This window comes from Thamnophis sirtalis, unplaced genomic scaffold (genome assembly GCF_051295495.1).
Source record: "Thamnophis sirtalis isolate CommonGarterSnake01/CBP01778 unplaced genomic scaffold, rThaSir2_p1.2 scaffold_3, whole genome shotgun sequence".
Taxonomy (NCBI): Eukaryota; Metazoa; Chordata; class Lepidosauria; order Squamata; family Natricidae; genus Thamnophis; species Thamnophis sirtalis.
Window position 1 is genome coordinate 130,535,407 of NW_028261383.1, and position 27,507 is coordinate 130,562,913.

Consider the following 27,507-nt stretch of genomic DNA (forward strand, 5'->3'; position numbering starts at 1 on the left):
GATGCGGCGGCCGCCACAGCCGCGCATCCTGCCCGTTCCGTTCTGCCGTCTGCCGCCGCTGCCGAGGAGAAGGACACCTCGCCAAGGTCTGCCGGGCTCTCGTGCCAGCCCCATCGTTCATGCAGCCCAGCGACCAGCGCCAGGCACCGCAACGCTGCCAACAGCCACGTCCCGCGAGGCGAGCTGAGGACTGCCACTCGACCTACCAGCCCTCCAGCGCCGACTGCGTGGTCTACCAGGCTTCCCACGTTCCCGCCGGCGATCGCAAAATCAGCACCGCCGTCCGACTCGAAGGTCAGCTTTGTCGAATGGAGGTGGACTCCGGGTCTTCCCGTTCTCTCCTATCTTGGGCCCTGTTTTCCCGCCTGTGTCCCGGGGTTCCCCAGAGCAAATTGCGCCCCGTCGGGGTCTCCCTCCTAGACTACCAGGGAAACGGGATTCCCACGGCAGGAATATTCCACATCCGGGTGGAATACGGAGACTTTAAGGGGAAACTCCCAGTTCTAATCGTCAGGAACGATCTGCCCGCTCTCCTTGGGTTGGATTGGTTTCCCGCCTTGGGCCTCACCATAGAGGGGGTGCACAGGGTAGTTCCCCTCACCGTAGATAGCGTTCTAGACGAGTTCGCAGATGTGTTCGACGGGAAATTGGGCTGTTATAAGGGCACCCCCATTTCCCTCTGCCTCGATCCCCAGGTCGCTCCCATTAGGCTGAAGGCACGCAGGGTCCCCTTCGCATTGAGAGCAAAGGTAGACGCTGAACTTGATAAGCTTATAGAGCAGGGGGTAATCGAGCCCGTAGATCACGCCCGTTGGGAAACCCCCATAGTCCTCCCGGTCAAACCCGACGGATCGGTGAGAATATGTGCCGACTATAAGTCGACCATCAATTTGGCCCTGCAGGCAAATCCATATCCGGTCCCCGTAGTACAACACCTACTCCACTCCCTAGGGCAAGGCCGCATTTTCGCCAAGCTAGATATGGCACAGGCCTACCAGCAGCTTCCCGTAGACGACGATGCGGCTACAGCCCAGACCATCGTCACCCACCGCGGGGCCTTCCGTTGCCGCCGCCTCCAATTCGGCGTTTCGGTTGCCCCGGGAATTTTTCAGAGCCTCATGGAGCGGTTGCTCCACGGGCTCCCAGGTGTCGTTCCCTACTTCGACGACGTCCTGGTCGCAGCCCCCAGCCACTCGGAACTCCTGAAAATACTGCGGGAGGTCCTCACACGTTTTAGGGAGGCAGGACTGAAACTAAAGCGCAGCAAATGCGAAATTGCTGTTCCCAAAGTAGAATTCTTGGGGTTCCTCATTGATGCCCAAGGCATCCACCCCACTCCTTCCAAAGTTGCCGCCATCAAAAACGCACCTGTACCCACCTCTAGGGCGGAATTGCAGGCGTTCCTGGGGCTTTTAAACTTTTACGCCCCTTTTATTCCCCACAAGGCGTCGCTAGCTGAGCCGCTACACCGACTACTTGACCGGTCAGCGGCCTGGAAATGGGGTAGCCGTGAAGCGCACGCGTTCGCGGCTATAAAAGACATTTTGACCTCGTCGGCAGTCCTAATTCAATATAGCGATAGGATGCCCCTAGTCCTAACTTGCGACGCCTCTCCCTATGGCATAGGGGCGGTCCTGAGCCATGCCCTCCCGAACGGCTCAGAAGCCCCCATAGCTTTCTATTCCAGGACACTCTCCTCCACGGAGCGGAACTACAGCCAAATCGATAAAGAAGCCCTGGCTGCAGTGTCCGGCATTAAGCGGTTCCATGACTACCTCTATGGTAGGAATTTCACCCTTGTCACGGATCACAAGCCGCTCCTGGGGCTACTGGCAGGCGACAAGCCAACCCCCCCCATTTTGTCTCCCCGCATGACACGCTGGACGGAGTTCCTAACGGCGTATTCGTATACGCTGTTATACCGTCCGGGTAAGCAGCTAGGGCACGCAGACGCCCTGAGCCGTTGCCCTTTGCCAGAGACGGACACAGCCCACGTGCCCGCTCTCTCTGTTTTGTCCATCGCCGAATCCGACCTCCCCGTCTCTGCCACGGACGTCGCAGCTTGCACAAAGGCTGACCCCGTCCTATCCCAGGTAGCCTCATGGGTTTTGAGGGGGTGGCCCACGGAAAAGGTAGCGGAAGAATTCCGACCATTTAAGGCACGACAAGCCGAACTCGCCCTTCACGGGGGTTGTCTTGTCTGGGGGGATAGGGTAGTGATCCCCACAGCCCTGCGGGCACGAATCCTGCCCGCACTCCACAAAAACCACCCAGGCATAGCGCGAATGAAAGCCCTAGCCCGTAGCTATGTGTGGTGGCCCTTGCTAGATTCGGAAATTGCAGACTTCGTAGGCCGATGCAGGATCTGCCAAAACTCTAGGCCGAATCCCCCCACAGCCGCCCCTCGTGAGTGGGAAATCCCTAGAGGCCCATGGTCCCGTTTACACATTGACTTTGCCGGCCCCTTCCACGGCCGAAACTTCATGATAGTAGTCGATGCTTACTCCAAGTGGGTGGAGCTGGTAATCATGACCTCCACCACAGCAGAGAGTACAGTGAGGGCTCTTCGCAAGATGTTCGCCACACATGGGTTACCGGATGTGATAGTCTCAGATAATGGGCCCCAGTTTACCTCCACCACGTTCCAAGAATTCCTGGCCGAACAAGGAATCAGACACGCAGCCACAGCCCCTTATCACCCAGCTAGTAACGGCCGGGCGGAGCGCGCAGTTCGCTCAGCCAAAGAAGCCTTGGGCCGCATGGACCAGGGCGACTGGCAAGAAAGAGTGGCGGCTTACCTCTTGAGCCAGCACTCCATACCCTGCCCAACAACTAATAAAAGTCCCGCGGAGCTCTTGATGGGTAGGAGATTGCGAACCCCCCTAGACAGGCTCCATCCACTTTACGCAGGGGATCTGCCGAGCAACCTGGGGGCCCTCCCTTCCCACGCGTTTAAGTTAGGGGATCCTGTATGGGCCCGCTCCTTTTCTGGGGATCCACGGTGGGTTCCCGCAACCATTACAGCCCTGACTGGCCCCTGTTCCTTCAGGGTCGACCTGGCCGACGGAACACAATGGAGGCGCCACGTGGACCAGTTAAGGCGACGCCTCCCCGCGGAAACAGACGGCCCGAGCCTCTCAGACACCCGCTCTCAGCACGAGCCACCCTCGTTGACCTTCCCCCCAACGGACCGCCTCCACACGGGGAACGGGGGACAAGCCGGTGCGAACTTTTCGGACAGACGCGCCTCACCCGGCTACTCCTTTCCTCGAAGCCCTTATCGAGACTCTGAACCTACACCCCAACCAGGCTGCACGGAGCCACTGTCGGACACTCCTGTTGCCACGGAGACGCCTCCCCGGACAATTGGACATCGGGCACGGGGCCCGGGACCAGCGCCATCTCACGGGGCCGCATCGCAGAGTCACCGCCCTGCCACGGACACACCTCCGCCGGCGGTTCCCCCCCCGACGACAACCGCCGGGGAGCCACGAAGGTCGGGACGAGAACGTCACCGTCCCGCCTACTTGCAAGACTATGTTTGCCCTTCCTGAGGGAACTCTTTGACTGGGGGGGGAGGGGTGTTGAATACTAGCGCGGGAAATACAAGCGCGGGAATAAAGAACTCCCTTCTGATTGGTTCCCGGGCGGAGCCGGTTCAATCCTCGCCCCTATTGGTCGAGCTACTCGACGCCCCATTGGCTCCTCGTTCAAACCCGGAGGTATAAATGTTTGGCGCGAACCACGCCACGTTGAATCGCAGTTACTATGTTCTGAATAAAGGTTGCTGTTTCGCATACCCGTTTGTCGCGTCCTTTCCCTTCGCTCCAAGATGCAAAAGCAACATTAATTCAATCTTGAATTAACTGAAATAATTTCTAAAAACCTATATTGAACCTCTATAAGACTAAATTGTAAGAGGAAGAAAAAACCAATCACAGCATTTTTGGATACTTCAAACCTGAATGACTTTTAGTATTATTGTCCTGGTTCATGAGACCCACTCTTTCTCTTGAATGCCAAATGCAAGATAGCATGCCATAAAGAAAGTGGGTAAAAGTGATGATATTCCCCTTAATTCTGCACCACTCTTTATCTACCCAATCTATCAACACTAAGAGAAGCCTGTAATATGCTACATTTATATTTGAGCTTTTCTTGGAAGCCATACCTTTAAAAACTTAAGAGGAATGGACAACGGACTAGATAAATTTCATTTGAAATTCTTTGCATTATAAAATTCCTTTTCAATCTATTTCAGCAGGCAATCAAGCAAGATTATAAAAATAATCTGTCAGTGGTAGTACATTCTACTAAGTTTATATTACATACTGTAAATTGCAGCTCTTTAGACTGATGGTAGGAATTGTAAAGAAATCAATGTATATTAACATCTTGATAACAGTGCCCGACTAGACAGTGCTTTTGTTTGAAGGTTTTTGAGGTAAGAAAACTGCTCAGAATTTTTTAATAGTACTATAATCCTGAATTTGGTTTACTGTCTACACCACCTAATGCACATAAACTAATTCATCACAAGAAATTGATTCGCTTATTGTCAGCTAGATTTATAATTCAAAGCATTGGGAAACTAAAATGCATTTTTACTGAATCCTATTTAAAGCTGTAGGAAATTGCCTAGGCTAAAAATAATAATAGAACAATAACTGTCTTGGAAAAATTCTAGTGATAAACAAATCCAGTCATATTTGTCACCAAATTGCTTAACTATATTAATAAAACTTTTCAGAATCAATTATATACACATCATGATTTTAAAATGACATTTTGTTCTACACTTTTGTTTTCCATTTCTTTTGAAAAACAATATGTATGTATCAGAGGTGGGTTGAATAGGTACTAGAAACCAGCCGTACCGTAGCATACCGTTAGGACTGGTGGCCTGGCCATGCCCCCATACCAGTACGGTCCCTTGGCCTGGTATGTATGCATATTTAAAGAATAATAAGCTTGGTTTCATTATTTCTTTTTCATTGTTTCTATGGTTAAACCTTTACAGTGGTCACAAACATCAAAGTGATAAGGAAAACCCCTTCTCAATAAAGAATGTTTAATTTCCATAGTAAAATACCATTTCAATGAAGAGATTACAAATCTCCTGCAAAATGACAATGACTCGGGATGGAATGTTGTAATATTCAGAATTAGCCCAGATCAAGCATACTGTGTACATGATGCTATTGATGTGCGAAGACACCTGTATGGAAACAGCAGGATAGGAATTTCAGCAAGGTGAAATAAACATTTCAATAGTACTGCATATGTTTATGGTGTGCTGATCAAGATCATCCTTTCCTAGTCTGAAAATCCCATCCACACTTCTGAATGTGTGAACAATGTTCCCCAGGCTAGGGGAAAAAAACCTATAGTTGGGCAACTATAAACAAGCACAGTTAATCCTTGAATGTCTGTGGAGATTCTCAGTCATCCAGATTATGGTTGTCCCAAAGGTGCTTTTTCAAGAGGCAACTAGCCATTCTGATCTTTCTTTTTCTTTTCTTTGAAAAAAGAAGCTTCTTGGATGAGAAGCGTAACATCTTCAAAGAAAAAAAGAAAAATCAGAAAGTTCAGCTGTCTCTTGAAAAAACACCTTTGGGACAGCTTATCCTTAACTTTGCATGTGCCCAAAGCATTCTCATTTCCAGAACTCCAGGAAATCATTATAAAGAAATAGAAGCAACTAACACCCAACATAATGTATCAGTTTACCCTCCTTCTCATTTTAATAATCACATGGAGGTTTCTGCTTGCATGCTAAATCAGAGCAAGGAGACTCTCTAAGACCAGTGTTGTCTGTGGAATTCTGGGAGTTGAAGTCCCACCCGCCTTAAACTTACTGAGGTTGGGAAACCTTACTCTAGACCAGTGTTTCTCAACCTTGGCAACTTGAAGATGTCCGGACTTCAACTCCCAGAATTCCCCAGCCAGCATTCGAAGTCCAGACATCTTCAAGTTGCCAAGGTTGAGAAACACAGCTCTAGACTGTGCAACACTCTATGGACAAAATTTGTCAGTTGCATAGAATGTCTCCTAAATGGCTTTTCCTTCTCTCTGTTGTAAGCTTAATGAAGAAAACTTAGAATGTGTTGTGCTGCATGAGAAAATTATCTCCAGTTTAAGAGATTCCAGGACTACAGACACATAAGAGGACAAGAATGAGGTTTTATTGATAAAGTTACACTTCAGGTTGAGTGGAGGCGGGCCTGATGCACTTCAGTGGAACCCATAGGTGAGCCCTTATATTTCAGTAGAGTTGTGCAGGTTGATGATAATAAGTGTAAGTATTGCCAAGCCATATTTCCTGCTTTTGGTCTCTATTTATAAGCCATGATTGCTTTCCTAAAATATTTGGATTTTCTGAGGACTAGTCATTGTTTGTGTTGGAAGTGGCAATAGCTTGTTTCCAATCATTTTGGAATCAGCCATTTCCCTCTCTGCCCAGGTTTCCATGATTGGATTTAGGCTGACTTGTAATTTTAATTTAATCCTAAACAGTGTAGTCAGGATCTTTACTTGTTCTTTGTTTGATAATATCTTCCAGAGAATTCTTATGCTACTCTCGCATACAGCTCCTCACCCAGCCTAGTATTCTTCGGGGATGGACTTCATTGCCCATAGTATCTAGCCATAGAAGCAGAGGGAACTTCTACTTGCAAAGTCCCACAAAGCTGAAAAGGTCAATATGGTTTTTAAAAGTGATATAGTGGCCTGTAACAGAGGTGGGTTGATCACGGTTCGGCACGGTTCGGCCAAACTGGTAATGGCGGTGGCGGGAGAGCTCGTTCCATGCACAGAAGTGTTGCAAGCATGAGCAAACCAGTAGTAATCCGGTTAGCAGCCAACCACTGGCTTGTAAGCTTCCACATGGTGGCTCTCAAAACATTATTTATTTATTTTTGACATACCTGGTGATAGTCAGCTTGTTCCACTTCCTCAAGTGTAACTTTTAGAGGCTGCAAATACAGGTTAATATCATCGGCTTCTTTCAATCCTGAATAAAAAGAATGCTTGAGGGTAAGTGAATTAAGAAGAGAAAGAGAACTGCTTAGTTTTTTGTAGAACTTTTTTCACAATCATGTTTAGGTTGGTTGGACTTGGAACCTGAAAATGCAGGAATTTGAAAGAGTGGGAAGGGTACGGGTAATAGGGAGAGCAGTAGGCCCTGGAACTCCTCTGTTTAAAAAAATATGGTTATAAAATACCGTGTATTATATAGCAATAGTTAGGCTTATATACCGCTTCATAGGGCTTTCAGCCCTCTCTAAGCTGTTTACAGAGTCAGCATATTGCCCCCAACAACAATCTGGGTCCTCATTTTACCCACCTCGGAAGGATGGAAGGCTGAGTCAACCTTGAGCCTGGTGGGATTTGAACAGCCAAACTGCTGAACTGCAGTGCTGCATTTTAACCACTGCGCCACCTCGGCTCATATATTACGTTGGTTGCTACTCCTCTGATTTCTAGAATCCAATGAAACAGCCACTTACATAGGTTACACAACTAGATATTCTAGGAAATAGAGTTTACCTGCAGATACATCCCTGAAGACATTCTTAAGTGCTGGCCAATAGCAGCTTTTTGCTCGCTCTAAAATGTCAGCAATCGCTTTGACTTGAGGCGCATAAAGCTGATGGGGAAAAGCAAAAGCCAGATCAGAAAAACATGTCGGCCTTCAGTATCACAGGCTGATGTCCTTGCAAATCTGAAAGAAGCCGTTCAGCCTACCTGCTCATTTATGCATTGCAGATTGACCTGCCTACTGTACCAGAAATCAAATTCTACTCTGGGTAATGGGTTTAAACCATCCAGGAGAGGCTGAGCAGAATCCTTACTCAAGATATCTCGGATCTGATGAGACCAGTCAATAATTATTGTTTCAATGGAGTGTAGTAGGGAACTGTCCACAGTAGCATGTAGACTGGGTGGGGAAAAGCACAGAGAAGACTTAATGGTATAGTGGAAATAATCTGAATGTTTGATTCCATAGTTAACAGATCATATGCATAGCGTATATAAGACATCATACTAAGACTCCTCTGTCCAGTAAGTTTTCTGTTGAAAACCATCACATACTAAAGAACCATGTAAATAAAAAGCTAACAATTCTCTAATGAAGATCCAAATTATGGGATTGGGTTCAATTTTGTAAATTGGATTCTGCATATAAGCACACTCAAACAGCAAGATACATTACATAAACTTAATGCAAGCTTTGGAATCTTTTGATGGTAGCTTGACAAGAGATTAATAAAAAGTGAGGAATGAATGGACAATGTGTAATTTCCTGAGTAACTGAAGGGAACAAAGTGCTATGGAGCGTAACATAAGGGCTAACTGAATATACCCACATATTATTCAGGTGATTAAAATAATAGTATATTGTCTAAAGAGTATAATAAACCTAATAGTATGTGCATCTATTTATTTGTAATTGAAAGAGTCCTGCCTATCCTCTCTCACTCCACACAAATTTACAGAAGGTGGCAGACATAACTGAGAGGCATCCACCTGTCAAAGACTTCTGAGACACTCTCCAGAGCATCCATGTTCTCTGGTAAAGGGAGCAGCGTTTTTCCTTTGATCTTTCCTCCCATCACAAACATCTCATTTTTCAGCTTGTGAGCTTGCCGAATCACATCGTCAGCTACTACTCGAGGCCATCCGCTAAGGTTTACACTTTTCATGAACAAGGAGTAGCCCACCTATAGGAAAAGGATTTTATTAGAACATATAATACTGGCATAAAACAATTTTGGATTTGGGGGAAAAAATCATTTTGAGCACAAAATAATTATTTCAGGTCTGACATTATCTGCTAAAATTATCTAAATTTTATAATTTAATATATATATATATAACACACACACACACACACACACACACACACATATATCATTTAGATAATTTTATAATTTATACATATAATATAATTATGAAATGCTAAAATTATCTGCTACAATGTCCTACCTGTCAATGACTACTTCAGCTTCAACTGCAACAATACATGAGCACACAAGAGATACAAACTTAAGGTAAACTGCACCAAACTGACGTCAGTAACGGAGTTGTCAATGCCTGGAATGCACTACCGTACACTGTGGTTTCTTCCCCAAACCCCAAAACCTTTAACCTTAGACTGTCTACTGTCAACCTAATGCCATTCCTAAGAGATCTTTCAGGGGCGTGCATAAGCGCATCAGCCTTCCCACTGTCCCTGTCCTAATATTCCCTTGTATTCTTATTCATTTCATATATTCATAATCATATATTCATAATCATGTCTATACTTATATCTGTTATATAATTCATGCTTGACTAATTAACTAACTAACTAACTAACTAACTAACTAAATAAATAAATAGTTTCACATTAGAAATACATTGTTATTTTGGAAGCTTGGACTTTGAAGCAATTTGGTTTCAAGTTAAAAAAAACAACAACTCGGAGCTCAAAAGTCTTCTGGAATTGTTTTAAATTTGAAATTATTACTTTATATACCTCCTAATAAATACCTTTTTTTGAATCATAACAGACCTAATCAAACTAAAACTTTTCTGGAAAAATCCATTCTATTTTAAAACACCCATGCCTGGAATTTCATTACAGAACAGCAGCATTCATCTAATGACACTATTCTTGAAGATGCTCCATCAGAGCCATGTCAGTGATGTACTAGTAATATGCATAATGCTGGTTTAACAATAACTCTGTGCGAGCACTGATCCTTTCTCTTTCAGCATATTACTCTCTAAGAAGAGATAAGTGCACTATTTTAGGCAATACGAGGAAATTTCATTTTTAGGCCAGTTAAACTGTTGAAGCAGCCTATAAATCTATGAAAAAGATCAGTTTCAAAGTTTGAACTAGAGGAAATGTTTACCAATATTAAAATATCTCTATAGAAACATATGGGCAGCTCCATGGAATCATTTCTACTCCTTTTACCACCGATGGCCATTGGAGGTTTTAATATTTTCTTTCTTTGCAATGAAGTCCTGGGCCCCCAACTCTGTATATATGTGTTTATGTGCATTTTTTCCTGTGGGACTAATCAGACTGTGTGTCCATAAGGGACTTGCACAGAATGTATTTGTGAAGTTCTAAACCAGGACAAGTGTTACCTGTGTGTTAGTTAGAGAATATATTTGTGTTTCTGCTGTGTCTCATATTGCGGGAGTAGGGTTTTGTATATGTACCAGAGTGGCAACTTGTGTAATATAAAAGTGGTGGTGGGAGCAATGCTTTCTTAGCACTGTTTTACCAGTCCTTCTTAGTGTCATTTCCTTTTTACTGGCCTTCAGGCACATATTATCTCAGCCTGTTTCTGTCTTTGCATGCTTCTGGTGAGGAAACTGAGTATATCCTAAAGGCAGGGCACTGTCATATGCCAAGGTCTCGGTTTCAGTTCTGCACTTTATCCACATTTTAAAGGATGAAGGGAAGCCTTGGCCTGAGTCTCCGGAAAACTGCTGTTAATTTCAATAGATAAATCATTTCATCCTGAGCTACAAATATTCTCCTTTACTGATAGATAAACCAATATTTTGACTGGCCTGAGGCAGCTTCTGATGGTGCCCATCATATGTAAAAAACAGCAAGATCAGTTACATGGAGAAACTTAAGTTCACTGGCGACATTAATGCTATTTCTCCGGATATTTCACAGATTCTCCAGATATTTGCTTCATAATTCTACCTCCTAGGTTCATAAATAAGGAGAATGTCTGTGTTGAATATAAACCTCATAGGATTTTCTGGGAATACTCCTGCATGGACATCCCACAGGAGTCAGACATTTCTTTACACAACAGATACCACCGTGCCATTTGAAACAGTGTCATAAACACTGGAAAGGAATATTACATTTTTTGGGGGGAAAAACAAGAATAAAAAAAGTGGCCAGATTGTGCTAGGTATAATTTGTTATATTTCAATCCTAGCTCTTTCTCCAAAGAGAACCAAATAAATGTTGGTTATGAGAGTGCTGAAAAGGGGATTTATGATCGGTCCTCGCATTTGCAATCAATCCAGTAAACCCACAGTCACACGGTCAAAATTTGGGCATTTGGCAACCACCATGCATCCTGGAGTCACGTGATTGCCATTTGCAACCTTAACAGAGTGCTTCCAACAAGCAAAGCTCCTCACAACCATTATAGGAATAAATTAGGATTGAGATTGGGAATGGGAATGGGATTGAGAAAACGAATTCCCCCCTCCCTCCAGGACTGTAGATACTGCATCATATTGGCTTTATACAATAGTGAAAAACAATAGTTTCAGCCATAATATTGTAGGATTTTTGCTTCCATTTTCATGTAGTACTGAATACTGGTACAGTTCCAATGGTCTGGATTAACCAATATTCTGTGAGTTATCCATCTTGTTGATGCCAGTCCTGCTGTCAAAACAACAGTCTCTCTATTTGCTGAAAATGGAAGCATCCTGTAGCGAACCACAAACCAAAACTGGAAGCCTACCTCTTCCACAATAGCCATCATCTGCTCTACTGGGGAAGGGCTGATATCTCCCACAATGAGTGCTTCCTGGAAGTTATCTTTGGTAATGTTTTCATTCTTCTTTTTCACAAAATAAACTCCTTTATTTTTCAGTGTTGATGGGAAGCCAAGGCAGGGGATTAGTTGTCCAGTAGGATTGAGGGTGATCACCAACGTTGTCACATCCTGCTTCTCATAGAACTCATTGAGCATGGTATGAGTCTCTTCACTGGTTGCAAACTTGGACCATTTGTCAGGTTTAACATGAAGAGACAGAGTGCAATAATTCTCTATGAAATCCAGTCGTTTATCAGCCACTGTTGCCATGTTGATTGCTCACCAGCTAACCACGGAATGAACAGAGCTGAGTAGCTAACAAACTGGAAAGTCTCCTCTCCCAATTGTATTTCCTGTCTTGGGGAAAAAACATCTGTTAGAGACTGGATGGGGTGCAACAGGTGGAAGCTGAACCCTGGCTCTGGGTTTGGGGTTCTTTGGCCCATGGAAAATTGCCACTCTTGGTCTTTGATGGGGTGGCACTGCCCCAAACAGACCCAGTGCATAATCTGGGGGTTCTCTGGACTCACAACTCCTGCTCAATTGCAGATTGTGTGCCAGTTATGCCTTTTCCTGGACCAACAATCCCTACTCATGGCCACTCATGCCCTAGTCACTTCCCATCTTGACTATTGCAATGTACTCTACATGGAACTGCCCGTGAAAAGCATCTGGAAGTTCCAGTTGGTTCAAAATGCGGCAACCCACGTGGTTTTATGCAGACGTTGGTGTGCACATGCCTCACCTCTCCTGCAAGAGCTACAAGTACATTGGTTGCTGATTTGTTTCTGGGTGCAATGCAAGGTGCTGGTTGTCACCTTTAAAGCCCTTCATGGCTTGGGACCAGGCTATCTAAGGAACTGTCTCTTGATCACATCCACCTGACCCACTAGAGCAGGGAGGCAAGAAATGTTGCGGGTCCCAAGGAGGTACATCTAGCGGGACCCAGAAGAAGGGCTTCTCCATGGTGGCTCCCTCCCTTTGGAATACCATCCCTCCAGAAATGAGACTGGTCCCTACTTTGGCACTCTTTCGGAAGGCTTGGAAGACTTGGTTTTGCCAGCGGGTTTGGGGAACCCAGAATGGGATAGAGCCAATCAAATTGCTTATTTGACCATGTGCTGTCACTGGTGGGGGTATTGCTTTTTTAGTTTTATTTTTTTCCCATATTGTGTTTTTATTGTTTGTAAGCTGCCTAGAGTCACTGTGGGTGAGTAGGTGGCTACAGAGGGGTATCCAGCCAGTTCTGACAGGTTCTGGAGAACCAGTAGCAGAAACTTTGAGTAGTTCGGAGAACCAGAAAATAGGCTGGCCCTGCCATCGCTGCCTCCCAGCCGATCTTCTGTTGCCCTGAACAGATGAACGGAGCTGGAAAGCAGGTTAAGTGGGGTGGGGAGGGAACGGGGATTTTGCAGTATCCTTCCTCCAGGATTGGGGAGGGAATAGGGATTTTGCAATATCCTTCCCCTGCCACGCCCACAAAACCATGCCCACAGAACTGGTAGTCAAAAATTTTGAATCCCCATCATGATGAAATACTGGTGCAAAATTCGGAAATGGTTGGAAGAAATTATGGAGCAAAAAATAGAATTGAAACCAGAAGCATTCTTATTAGGACTATTAGACCAAAAAAATGGATAAAGAACTTCAATACATAATAATACACATACTCACTGCAGCTCGGATTGCTTTCACACAAAACTGGACAAAAATCAATACACCTGCAGATGGAACAATAATTAGAAAAGTACTCGAATGCGCAGAGATGGACAAAATGACAATAGAGCTAAAAGAAAGAGAAGAATTAGATTTCTATAAAATATGAAATAGAATTTATAAGTGGCTAGAAAACAGAAGCCAAAACAGAAAATAGAGAATGTAAATATATGGTGATATAAATAATTAATATTATTATAAATGTTAGTACTACTATTGTTATATTATAGGACAAGGTAAAAGCAATAGGAAGGCAATGCAGAATGGAGAATTATAAAGGCTAAACATGAAAGCCAATACAGAAGGCTGTATAATTACTTTATATTGTTAAGTATGCTTTGTGTTTTGTTTTTTCTTGTGTTTTTCTTTCTGTTTTTAAACGTTCAATAAAAACTATTTAAAAAAATTGAACCCCACCACTGGGTGGCTATATAAATTTTCTAAATAAATAAAAGTAAATAAATAAATATGTAAACCCTGAACACTAGGCAATGGTTGAATTCCCATTAGCCCTGGATAGCTAGCACGACCAACAGGTGAGAAGATTAAGCATTGTCTTGTTTGGAGGGCTACACATTGCCAAAGATTCCCTTGCTTTAGGGCGGGAGTGTCAAACTCACCCCGTCACAGAGAAATCAAGCAATGTATCGGGACATTTTTCCCCTTCTTTAAACCGGCCCATGGGCCAAGAGTTTGACAACCCTGCTTTAGGGGAATCAAGATACTCACAAAAGGCTCCTCACACCCACAGACAAGCAGGGTTTTACCATGTTTTCCCTTACCTAATAGGCCTGGAGGCATCCAGTTGAAAATCTCCAACTGCCAAGGAATATTGCTTCCAAACAGAAGTCTAGTGACATCATTTATCAACGGCCACACCTGCTAGAACCTTCTTTCACCTACATTCCCTTACTGGCCCTGAATATGGTAAAATGGTAATCTCCCCTTTTCCTAGAATAATATTTCCACCTGTTATGATTTGATCAAAATCCAGTGGGCTTTAAGGCAGATGTACTTTTGCATTTAGAATTCATTTTGTGGGAATCAACAGCTGTCCTGCAGGTGCCCTGCTGAGAGAATACCTTACTGCTTCCTAAAGCCCCAAACAATATTCCCAAATAACATATTGCCATGTTGCCTAGAAACTCAGGGATCAGGTGTGTGTGGAGCTGAAGATCTTATTTCCTTAATGTGGAAGAGAAAACAATTTTACTTTTGCAAAGGTTTTTTTTAGTGCACTCCAAAATACAAATCACTAAGTAATTCAGGCGGAACAGAAAGCATTTATTAAGGGGAGTCAAAGTCTTTTTATATGGTACAGAAACAAATAATACATTCAGTATATGTGATGCATCAGAAAGCAACAATCAAATTACAAGACAGTAATTAGACATAAGAATTAAAAATAGGAAGCACCAGTCTTAGATAACATTCCATAGGTGGCAAATTTATAGCTTATGTCACCCCTTTCTCAGCTGAGTTTTGTCTTTCTTAATATACTTGCAAGTGTATTCTAGAACTTCCAGAATATGTCATGGGTGCTCCATCAGTAGTTTTGGATAACCATTTGTCTGAAGTAGTATCGGGTCTCCTGCTTGAGCAAGAGGTTGGATTAGAAGACCTCCAAGGTTTCTTCCACGTCTGTTACTCTGTTATTCTGCTCTGTATTGTTTAAAAGGCTAGTTCTGCTATCAAAAAAAAATGGTTTTGATTAAAAAGAAAATGTAATTTCCTGAGCTTCAGAGAAGATATGAATGGCTTGCTAAAATGCTAATATCACCATTATTAAAATGCTAATAATGAAGCCAGATAACATATGAAAAGCTTTTCCCCTTCTTTCTTCACTTTGTTCCTGGACTAGCTTCTATATCCCTTTTTGCAAAGAAGCAAAACAAATAGATAACCTACATTTACTTATTTAACATTAATTTTTGGAAACATTAACCAAGGCATCATTCCATCTATCCAGCGTTCATTATTATTCTTGCAGCTATTGACAAATCAGCAGTTTCCCAACAAACATGGAGTGTGCAAGAGCCATAGGGTGCTTCATTCATTCCCTCATGATCCATCACTTCTGCCAATGACATTACTGTGTAAACAGAAGAGAAAGGTTTGAAGTTTATTGATCCAAGTCAAGTTTTCTTTTAATATTCCCCTCTGGCTTTTATTTTAACAGTTGCTAGTAAAGGGCAACATTTACTGAGGTTTGTGTCTGTAGTCTGTAATTTATACATTGCACACCAGTGATATTTCATCCACAGCCTGACAGAATATTACACTAACATAAGAAATGAAACTCCTTTTTCAGATGCTGTTGGCCAAGCAGTCTTGGACTTAAAAAAAATGAAAAGTTGGCTATAAAATTTCTGGCAATGTGGAGCATCCTGGGAGGAAACACCCAGTCCTACATTCATGTCCCAGATTATATTCTGTGACAGTAGCTGGATGTTTCGCAAGTATGATGGAATTGTAGCTCTTTGATGAACTTCTTAAATAACAACTGTGTTCGCCTCAATCAACATTTCTGGATGCATGTCACCATTAACAACATAAATACACAAACAACTTTCAAGCAGTCTCCAAGGTATGGATTCTTTTTGTGTTCCTTCTTGCTACCTGCTGATTTAATTTAGGTTATAATTAGACACAATCGGTACAAAATGACCTTTCAATGCCAACCAGCTAATAACTCAACAGCTGCTCTTGAAGTAGGACTGTCCTGAAATTCTTCTAGGTCATGAGGACCCGGATTGTTAGGGGGCAATATGCTGACTCTGTAAACCGCTTAGAGAGGGCTGAAAGCCCTATGAAGCGGTATATAAGTCTAACTGCTATTGCTATTGTTGGTGAACCTTTTTGGCTAAAAAAGGAGCATGTGTGGGAGAGGGAGCGCCAGAAACTGGAAGAGCAGTTCTCCAGCATGCAAGCGTGCGCTGGGAAGCTGAGCTTCCAGTTTCAAGTATGCACATGTGCCCCAGTCACCTGGGCTTTTGGTTTCTGGTACACATGCATGTGCAAAGACCAGCTGGCCAGCGTGCATGCATGCGCCGGAAACCAGAAGCTCAGCTTCCCGGCGTGCACATGCATGCCAGGGAGCTGCTCTTCCAGTTTCCAGTGCTCCCGTGTGTGTAAAGATCAGTTGGGTACTGCGCATGTGTGCGCCAGAACGTGGAAGAGCAACAGGTGATGGCTGGCGTACCTGGAGAGATGGGTCTGTGTGCCACTTAGTTCACCATCGGAGTTCTAGGTTCTGTATTCCTTATTTGTGAAAGAAATCGAAATGGGAGAACAGAATTGCTTTCTTCAATTATTATGTTTCTGAGCCTGTCTCATACTTTCTAGATAAACACCACTAGAGTCTATTTCTTCACAAAACAGAAACCTTCGTCTATCAAATATCACTACATTTTCACCTTTAGGTTTTTTTCAAAGGCATCAAACTGAGGATGACGCCTCTTTCAAAAAAATATTTATTTTAATGATTGTCACATTTTTGTCTCTCTCATCTAGATGAGACACTGGGTAGTTGATCAGGCAACTGAGTCATGTGTTTCTGTATCTGTGCAGCATTGAAGAAGTGATGAGGATCTAGCATTTAAAATAGTGTTTATAGTCAAGGATATATATCCACATCAGTTTTCTCATCACAAAGCTATTAATTTACTCAATTGTAGCACCTTTTTGCTATAGCAATACTGTATATAGCTTTATAATTTGAGATTCTCAGTTTCAGTTCTCGACATCTTGAATGACAAAGCAACAGGAGATGCCTACAGAGCAACAGGCCCAGTGCCTACTGGGGCTGGCGAACAAGAGTCTCACTGATGTAAGAAGATTTTTCAATCAGCCTAGCATAAACGAATGCCACCAAATATGCCCTACACACCACACTATTCTTTAGTGGTGGTGGTGGTTAGAAATCATATCTCAAAAGGCATGATTCCTGGAAAGGAGTGATTCAGGGAAGAGTTGAAACTCTCATAGTCAGGTAAGCTGAGTAGGTCATTAATTTCTGGAAGAAGTGTGTCTTCCTTATTGGTTATGGCAGAGTTTCCCAAACTGTAAGGTGCTCCTCCCTTGGGGAGATGCAGACAGAATCCAGGGCAAGCATGAAGAACCTTTTATTATATATAGTTCAAGAAGCCCATCTTTCCTAAACTTTCATTATATTGTTTTCATTTGTTGGAAGAATTGTCCATCTGGGTTCAGTTCCAAGTGGGAAAAAAGAGACTGGATTCATGGAGATTGCTTGGAAGGGTGGTTTTAATGGTGGACAGGACCACATGGTTTGAGGTCCTGGGCAAAAAGGCACGAGAGAGGGAGAGAGAGAGAGAGGGAGAGAGAAAGAGAGAGAGAAAGAGAGAGAGATTTATACCCTCTGTTGGAATTTGAATGTGAGCTTGTATTCTGATTGGTTGTCAGACTCCCATGGGACCATGCTGGGTTATCTTTGTAGATTGTGTTTTTGAGTCCCAAGCTTAGTTGAGCCTTGCTAGGTGGTGATGTAATGAAAGGGCTTTGGATGTCCTATTATGGCTCTGCAATGTATTATTCTACATTGTTATGTAGAATAGACTGGCTCAGGCCTTAATGGCCCATTGACAAAGGTGGTGGGGCTGAGTTTCTGCCTCCCTTTTAGGGGAAATATTCTGTCCTTTTAATATTTCCTAAAATATCTCATTTTCCTAGGAGAGGGGTGGGTGCTAACTTCCTACACATTGTTAATTTGTATCCTTTTTGATGTTTACATTTTTAAGAGAAGTGAAGACATTAAGGTTACATTAAAGTGAGATGTGATGGCAAAAAGTTTAGGAACCCCTATGTTATAGACTGTGGTCCTGGGACATTAAAAGAACAAAGAGCCACACCTGAATCACAGGAAGATAAAAGGGAAATTCTACTATGGTGGATTTTCTGGACTCTACAAAACATCTAGTTAGTCTCTTTCATATTTAGGTTTATAAATGTTCATTTCTCTCTGCAGAAAGTGGTTGTTTATAAGACTGAAATGAAAAATCCATTAAAGGAATGGTGAAGCAATTGATTGATTGTAGCATCAAATCATTTTAACTTCCAACAGCTTACAAGATGAAATACTGTAAAATAATTATTATTTTTTTACTAAAATAAACGTTCAGTTTAATAAAAATTACTATTTCAACTCCCCTGAAAGATGAAGCTGCAAAGGCCTACACGTTCTGGATTAAAGCTCTATGAATATTAGTTCTGAATGCATAATATTAAGGAAATGGGCTGGAAAGGAAGATTCAGACTTCTCTACTGGATTCAGAAGACTAGATTTCAGAGGCGGAAGGTGAGTCTGATCTAATGACTTAAAATCCAGAAGGAGGTAAGCAATCCAGGAAAAACAGGAAAACCTGCAAAACAGGATACTGTAGTGAAGGTCTCTGACAAGATAAAAGAGCATCACCCTTCCAAATTGGCAACACCAGCAGTGAAGAAGACCAGTGAGCATAAGGCTCTCTGTTGGCTATAACTGTTGGTTTACTTAACTTCTATGTGCCTTGATTCCTGATTCCAAACACTCATGACTTGGATTCTGGGCTTGAATTGGCTGAGGAACCTTCCAGAACATCTGGACCGTTGCCCTTTGCTTGACCACTCTTATGTTTTGCACTTTTAAGGCAAGCTGGCTGAACTTTTGGGGACCTATTTCTCTTCTGTGAGTGCATGTGTATTTGCATGCATATTTGTTTGCATATTAGTTTATTTACAAAATGTATCAGTAAAGTTTGCAACTGCCTCTCTATGCACTTATTTGTGCTTGTCCCGGGATAGGACAGATGAATAAAGCTTGAGAAATCTGGGCTAAATAACACGAATTTTAGATGAATTCATCATTGGCTGAATGACCACACGTAGAGCGTACTTAGAGCTTAGAGAACAGAGAACAAGTGCAGAGCTACAGGAATCTGTGCTATTCAATATTTTTATTAATGACTATGAAACTCTTGGCAACAGGAAATGAGATTTTCATTGTATTCTTCAATCAGATGTATTGGAAGAGAGAAGTAACATTACCACAATCTTGACAACTGGGTGCTTTCAATTTAGAATCCATTATCTCTCCAAGGCAGGGAATTCTTAATTTTCTTTACAATGGCTGCTTGATGGAGAGGAACTGTAGTTTTGCTGATAGTGGAGGAATGTTTTGCAAGACTTTACTTTCTCAAGCTCTGAGAAAGTCCATAACAATGATCTAAATACAGGAGTTGAAAGGATTATTATCAAATTCAAAATCGATTATCACTTCACTAGCCACCGAAAGGAGTCTGAAGGATTTAGACACATTTGGATAAGGTGCTCACTTTTATTGCCAGCAGTTTAGACATTAATGGCTCTGTGTTGCGTTATTTTGAGGGCATTTACACTGTTATACAAGTTGTATACTCACTACTTTACATTGTAGCCAAGTGTCATTTTTTCAGTGTTGTCACATGAAAAGATATACTTAAATATTTACAAAATGTGAGGGGGTATATTCTGTGATATACTCTATCTAAAATGTTTTAGCTGACCTTGCACTGTGGAGTGAACTAATGACCTCTGGGTCCTTTTCAATTCTATGATTCGTTGAAAAGATGTGTAAAGATAGCAACAAAAGCATAACTGACAGTGCAATATATTTTACTCGGAAACAATATCCACTAATTTCAGCGAAACTTATTTCTAGGAAGATAAGAAGGCTGCAATTGTAAGTAGATCTCTCTGGCGATAAGCCTCATGGAGCTCTTCTGAGTAAATATACTTAAACCACATTGTCCTGATTGCCTTAGGCTGTGTCTAGATAACTGGAACCGCTTAGCAGCATGCGCTACCAAGGTCTGCTTGAAACCGTAAACCGGATATTAAGGCACTGCATCGTGGTTCTTCCTACATCTCCTTAAACAATCTCTGTGTATGAAAAGAGGAAAAACAAAAGTAGTGAGATAAACTAGGAGGTTTGCAACTGAAAAGAGAGCAACAGGTAAGTGATATGTAAGAATGACCTTGGGGGACAAGGGGAGGAGCCAGACACAGAGGAATGGTTGGAAAAGAGGCAACTGAATCCATACAAGGAACATGGACATGCAAATGTCTCGGAAGAGGACCCGGACTAGTTTCTTAGACTACCTCGCAAGTCTGGACTACCTCGCAAGGCTGACAGATTCTGTGAATAAAGCAGAATTATTCTACAATATAAGCATTATCTGGAAACACATCAAGTCCCTGTTTAACTCAAGAATATCTCTTTCTCTCAAATAGCTTTCCACTGCTTCCGGCAATATCCCTATAATCACCGGGATTAGAAGACCTACTGATTTATGGCATGATACGTTTTTATTTAATAGAAATCTTTGTGTTGCAAACTCCTACCATGTTTTCCCAAAAATAAGACAGGGTCTTATTTTCTGTTGAACCCTGAAATAAGTGATTAGCCTTATTTTCGGGGAGGTCTTATTATTTTTGAGGTGCAGGAGGTGGCAAGCATGGTCACCTCATGGCTGCTGCTGTGTTGTGCATTGCTGGGCCTGCTGCTCTTTTTGCAGCGCCCATTAGCATGGCAGAAGGGCTGCGGAGGCTAGATTTGTGGGGGCAGCCATTAGGTAAGGGCTTGTGGGGTGCATGGGGCATGTTTTCCCCTCCCTTCTTACCCCTCCTGCCTTGCTCCCCACCATGTTGTTTGTGCAGCAAGCAACGCGAGAAAATGATGGAGACCGGCTGCACATGCATTTAAATATTTTCAGGGAGGGCTTATTTTCGGGGGAGGTCTTATTTTCAGGAAAACAGGGCACCACACCCCATACTCCACTTGCACATTTGATCCCTGCAAGTGAAATACACCCCAGCAATCCTTTCTGCATGATCAATGACTGTGTGGTTCATAGGTTTCTCATCCTTGGGCAGATTCCATAAAATAATCCTCATCTTGTCCAGAAATATAATGGATTCTGCACCTGTATAGATTCTTGATTTTTTTTTTTTTAGTTTGCACTAACAGCAGAGTTCAACAGCTGCTATGCTGTCCAGTTGGTGACTCTGAAGCATTCTTTTGGCTATTTCTTTTGGAGCCCTATATGCACAGGGAGTGACAGGAACCACTCTGAGACTTGCAAATGATGAAACCAATTGTTGCCTAATTTAGATAATAGCAATAGCACTTAGCACTTAGATTTATCTATAGCTTCACGGGGCTTTACAGCCCTCTCTGAGTAGTTTACAGAGTCAGCATATTGCTCCCAGAAATCTGGGTCCTCATTTTACCAATCTCAGAAGGATGGAAGGCTGAACCAACCTTGATCCAGTCAGGCTCAAACACCTGGCAGTCAGCAGAATTAGTCTGCAATACCACATTCTACCTGCTGCGCCACCATGACTCTTTACACAAGGTCCTTTTTTTTAACAACACAGGTGCAATAACTCAATGTTATAATCTGCCTGCATTACATCTTTTTTTTTGCCACAGTTCAGTAATGCAGGGCAGATTATAACATTGAGTTATTGCACCCAGGTTGTAAAAAGTATTAGTAGCACTTTATAAAACCCTAGTAAGACCACACCTGGAATACTGCAAACAATTTTGGTCACTATACTACAAAAAAGATGTTGAGACTTTGGAAAAAGTTCAGAGAAGAGCAACTAAGATGATCAAAGGTCTGGAGACTAAAACATATGAAGAAAGGCTGCAGGAACTGGGTTTGGCTAGTCCGGGTGTTGGCAACCTGCGTCCCCAGAGCCGCATGTGGCTCTTTTGTTCCCCCTGCTCTGGCTCCCTGTCGGCTGGCTGACCCCGCCTCTCGCCCTCCCTCCCAGTCACTCCTTGCGTAGCCTGAGAAGGTAAGAGCGACAGCGGGAGTGGAGACTTGCTCCAAACCAGAGGAAAGCACCCCTGTATTTTCCTCTCACTTCGTGGGTGCCTCTTCCAGCACTTCTTAGTACTGCACACACCTTGGTTGCTTGGGGAGAAGTGAGTTTTGCTCTCTGTCCCAAGACGTTGTCCTGGGCCAGCTACAGCCAATGCTCCACATTGTAATGGGCTTCAGGAGGAGGAGGTGATGCCATTTACAATGTGGAGCATAAGCCACAGCCGACCTGGGCAAGCATCTTGGGGCAGAGAGCAAGTTGCGCATCTTCCTAAGCGACCGATGTGCGCGCAGAACTAAGAAGTGCTGGGAAAAGCCTCTGCGAGATAAGAGGCAAGTAGAGGAGCGCTTCCCTCTCGTTCAGAGTGAGTCTCCATCCCCGCCGTCACCCTTACCTTCTCAGGCTACACAGGAAGTGACTGGGAGGGGAGAGCGAGGGGAGGAGCCACCAGCCAAAAGGGAGCCATAGCAGGGAGACGAAAGAGCTTCATTTATCTAGGAACCTGAAATGACTCTTGATTTAAACCATATGGTAAAAAGCATCCAAAGAAGAAGAAAAAACATCAGGAACCATCCAACCCTCACCTGTTTTTGGAAATGGTTCAAGGGGGAGCACACACACACATGAGAGAGAGAGAGAGAGAGAGAGAGAGAGAGAGAGAGAGAGAGAGAGAGAGAGAGAGAGAGAGAATGGGAGAGAAAGAAAAGAAAGAAAAACAAATGAAAGGGAGAGAGAAAAGAGCAGAAAAAGAGAAAATGATGGAGGGCGAGTATGAGAGAGAGGGGAAAAAATGAAACCAGGGAAAGAAGGGAGAGAGAGGGGGGAGAGAAAAATGAGAGAGAGCTGGAGGGAGAGAATGAGAGAGAGGGAAAAGGGAAAGCATGGCCCAACAAAACCGCGCTCGTCAAAATAGCGGCGACAAAACCGTGTCGCTAAAACCACGACATCATCACCGTGATATCATCAGTGCAGCGACAACAGCGCGGCGACAGAAGGGCGCTTTAAAACAGCGCGCCTTCAGAAAGCCGATTTAAATTAAGGTAAGGGTTAGGATTAGGTTTAGGGTTAGGTTTAGGGTTAGGTTTAGGTTTAGGGTTAGGGTTAGGGTTAGGGTTAGGTTTAGGGTTAGGTTTAGGGTTAGGTTTAGGGTTAGGTTTAGGGTGCTGAGTGCTGAGTGCTGAGTGCTTCGGAAGGCGCAGATTTGGCCTCCGCGCTTATGTCATCGCGCTAGGGTCGCCTTTTTCCTTAGCACTTCGGATGGTGTGGATTTGCCCTCCGCGCTTATGTCAGCACGGATAAGGGCTTCGCAGTTTTGTCAGTGAACCAAGGGAAAGAAATGAGAGAGATGGGGAAAGAAAGAAAGGAAGGAAGGAAGGGAGAGGGAGGGAGAGGAAAAAGAGAAAAACAAGAGAGAGAGACACATACACACCAACACATTTCCCACACAAAACACCTGGAGCCACAAAACCTGGGTAGGTGTGGCTGGGGCAGGTCATGTAACTGGGTGGGCATGACGTTGAGTTGGCCATGCCCACCCAAGTTTTGTGGCTCCCAGTGTTTTCTTTTTTGTGGGAAACAGGTCCAAATGGCTCTTTGAGTGTTTAAGGTTGCAGATCCCTGGGCTAGTCTAAAGAAAAGAAGGATTAGAGGCAAGGGTGGTTTCCTGCCAGTTCTATCTAACATCTTCTATAGAAGAGGTTCCACAAATCTACCGTGCCATTTAGAACTGGTTCCAGCTCCTTCCCCCCGCCCATCCACACCATACTTGCCCCGCCCGCCATTCACTGATTGGCTGGCTCACCAATCGCCCCACCCGCCTCTAAGAGTGCTATCTAAACCTTAAAGTCTTAAAGCTGTCAAGTTTGAACACCCCTGGGTTTTTTCTCTCTAAAGGGTTAGGGGTGCAAAGGTCTTGTAACTTTTTTTTTTCTCATTAAATGTTTTTATTTTCCATTTTCCATTTTCGTACAGTCACATATATACTGTGCATAACCGGGGCCATACAACATTAAACAATAATCACAGCAATTCCTCTTGTCAAAAATACCCCCAGAAATATAAATAAAATGAAACTCAAACTCCAATAGAAGCCCAGTATACCTCTTCCACTCTCCATACACCTCTTTCTTCCGCCCCCCTCCAACTTACTATCTTCCCTCCATCATTCCCCTCTACCCTACTTCCCCTCCCCCTCTACCACTCCTCTCTCCCAGTCCACTCCCTCCCTTCCTTCTCACCCTCCCTCCCATCTTCTCTCCCGCCCTCTCTACACCTCTTTCTTCTATCCCACTCCTCCTCCCCTTGGTGTATTTCTACTATATGTCATTTAATTTATATTGGTATTTTTTCCAGACCCGCAGTAAAGCATTTCTTAAAATATGACTTTTAAAATTCTTATCCAATTTTTTGTTGAATAACAGATAAGCATGCCAACCATATACCAGATCGGGTCCCTCAATATTCAGTATTCTATCATTAGTTAGATGAGTCCAATCACTAATTACAGATAGCGCCACTGCATCATAATATAGTTTTAGGTTAGGTAATTTCAAGCCTCCTCTCTCGCGTACATCTTGCATTATTTTCATCTTTACCCTCGGCTTCTTTCCTGCCCATACAAATTTGTTGATACCCTTCTGCCATTCTAAAAGATTCACATCTTTTTTAAGTATAGGTAACATTTGGAAGAGAAATAAAAATTTTGATAAGATGTTCATTTTTACTGCCGCTATCCTACCCAACAAAGATAAGTGCAATTTCTCTCATTTTTTCATCTCTATCTGTATACTATGCTTATATAATTTCCCGTTTGAGGTTAAAATATTAACCCCAAGATATTTGACTTTTTTGACTACCTCACATCCTAGCATCCTTCCTAGTTCTTCCTTTTGTTTAGTATTCATATTTATAGCTAATATTTTTGTTTTTCCTAAATTTATTTTAAAACCAGACACTTGACCATATTGATTAATCGTATTCATTAAAACCATACTGGATTCCTGCGGTTGTTCCAATATTATGACCAAATCATCCGCAAAAGCGTGGACTCTGTATTCTTGCTGCCTAATCTTAATCCCTTTTAGACCATCCAAGCCCCGTATTTTATTCAACAATACTTCCAAAGTTATAATAAACAATAGTGGGACAAAGGACAGCCCTGTCTTGTACCTTTTCCAATTTGAAAAGAGTCTGTTAAACTTCCATTGACTATGATTTGTGCTGTTTGCTGTTGGTATATTGCTTTAATTGACTGTAAAAAGCTATCTCTTATCTGCATTTTTTGCAATATCTTCAACAGAAATTGCCAGTTAACTCGATCAAAGGCCTTCTCAGCATCCAAAAATATAAACGCAGCAGGAATTTGGTTGTTCTTTCCCAAATATTCTAATGCATTAATAATTAATCTAACATTACTTTTCATCTGTCTCCCCTGTATAAAACCTGTTTGGTCAGTGTGTATCAATTGTTGAATAACCAGCATTAACCTATTTGCTAGTATTTTAGTAAAAATTTTATAATCTACATCAAGTAGTGAGATAGGTCTATAATTTTTTGGTTGGGTAGTATCTTGATCTTCTTTGGGTATCAAAGATATAAACGCTGTCTTCCAAGATGGAGGCACCTTACCTTCTGTTTGAATCTTATTAAATAATTCTCTAAGAGGTTCTACCATTTCTAACTGTAAATTTTTATAGTAAACCGCTGTCAAACCATCTGTACCTGGTTCTTTCCCTAACTTTAGTTGCTTAATTACCTGCAAAATTTTCCCCGAAGTTATTGGTTGGTTCCATTTTTTGCCTGTGCTCTTCTCTAACTGAGGGTATTTTCTCTTTATCTAAGTATTTGTCTATATCTAAACCATTAATTTTATCCCCTTTATACAATTCTGTTAAAATTCCCGAAATGCCTTTTGAATCTCCTCCTGTTGAAACACCTCCTTCCCTCTATAAATCAGTTTAGTTATATTTCGAGTTTTCCTTTTTTTCCTAATCTGATACGCTAACCATCTGCCAGGTTTGTTTGCGTTACAGAAAGTATTGTGTTTTGCATATAATAAACTAGTGGCTACCTGGTCAGAGATCAACATGTCAAATTGAGATTTTAATATGGTAATTGCTTTCTTAACCTTTGTATCGCCTGGATTCTTTGTTAACTCCAACTCTTTCCTCTTAATTTCCTCTTCCAATTCTGTTCGTTTTAGCCCTTGTTTATGTCTATGTATTTTATTTATATTCATCAGCACTCCTCTCATATACGCTTTGCTTGCATCCCATACGAATTCCATAGGTGTACCCTTATTCATATTCAAAACAAAGTATTCAGATAATAATTTTTTACAATCATTAATGTACTTTTCATATCTGAATAAGTTTCCATTCAATCTCCAAGACCTTCTTGCCTGCACTGCCCTTCCCAATTCCATCCAAACTGGGTTATGATCCGAAAAGACCCTATCTGCAATCTTTGTCCTCTTCACCATAGAAAGCAAATCATTAGTGATTAGTATAAAATCAATCCTTGAAAGGGATTGGTGTCTATCAGAAAAGAAGGTGAAGTCATATTCCTCTGCGTTTCTTTCTCGCCAAACATCTCTCAATTCAAAGTCGTCCATCATGTCAAAAAAAGGTTTGGGTAGCTTAGCTCGCATTTTAATATTTGGGCAGGAGGTCTTCCTATCTCTTTTAGTGTCTATCACACCGTTCCAATCACCCAGTAGTATACAAGATCTATAGTCCCACTGTACTAATTTAGCATGAAGATTTCTATAGAATCCAGGTCTTGTAACTTGACAGCTTTAAGACTTGCGTGCTTCAAATGCCAGAGTTTCTGAGCCAACATTTTGATTGCTAAGCAAGAGTGTTGTTAAGTGAGTTTCACCATATTTTACAAGTTGGCCATGCCCACCCAGTCACATGGCTGGCAAGCCACTCCCACAAACAGGCCACACCTACAGAAGAGGTTCTAAAAAAATTTGAAACCCACCACTGATTAGGGGTGATATGATAGCAATATTCCAAAATTGGAGAAGCTGCCACAAAGAAGCGGGGGTTAAATTGTTCTCCAAAGCACTAGAGGACAGGACAAGAAACAACGGATGGAACTAATCAAGGAAAGAAGCACCCCAGAATTAAGAAAAAACTTCCTAAAAGTGAGGACAATTAAGCAGTGGAACAGCTTGCCTTCAGAAACTGTGGGTGCTCCATCACTGGATATTTTAAAGACGAATCTAGATAGTTACATATCTTAAATAGTATAGTTTCTCCTGCTTGAGCAGGGGGCTGGACTAGAAGATCTCCAATGTCCCTTCCAGCTCATGCCTTCTATTCTAAAAAAGACCTTGTATAAT

General features: G+C 42.6%; 1 protein-coding gene and 1 long non-coding RNA gene across 4 annotated transcripts in view; one reads left to right on the forward strand and one right to left on the reverse strand.

Moving 5' to 3' along the window:
* The window catches only part of DNAH17 (dynein axonemal heavy chain 17), a 145,529-nt gene extending 131,975 nt beyond the window's left edge, over positions 1-13,554 (reverse strand). Inside the window, exons 1-7 of the mRNA XM_087710100.1 lie at positions 13,251-13,554; positions 11,502-11,933; positions 8,530-8,723; positions 7,747-7,939; positions 7,549-7,648; positions 6,927-7,012; positions 5,093-5,218 (exon numbers count right to left, since the gene is read on the reverse strand). Of these exons, the coding sequence (XP_087566226.1) occupies positions 5,093-5,218; positions 6,927-7,012; positions 7,549-7,648; positions 7,747-7,939; positions 8,530-8,723; positions 11,502-11,846 (1,044 nt within the window). The 5' untranslated portion in view covers positions 11,847-11,933; positions 13,251-13,554. The remainder of the gene's footprint in view (positions 1-5,092; positions 5,219-6,926; positions 7,013-7,548; positions 7,649-7,746; positions 7,940-8,529; positions 8,724-11,501; positions 11,934-13,250) is intronic.
* Positions 13,555-13,660: 106 nt separating this feature from the next.
* LOC148048178 (uncharacterized) lies at positions 13,661-18,927 on the forward strand. Of its 3 annotated transcripts, none has more exons than XR_015695806.1 (4): positions 13,661-14,227; positions 15,604-15,879; positions 17,023-17,283; positions 18,469-18,927. It is a non-coding gene; the product is annotated as an uncharacterized LOC148048178 (long non-coding RNA). The 3 variants fall into 3 exon arrangements; XR_015695808.1 differs by lacking the exon at positions 18,469-18,927 and adding an exon at positions 18,280-18,337; XR_015695807.1 differs by having other exon boundaries at positions 13,663-14,219.
* The last annotated feature ends 8,580 nt before the right edge of the window (positions 18,928-27,507 follow it).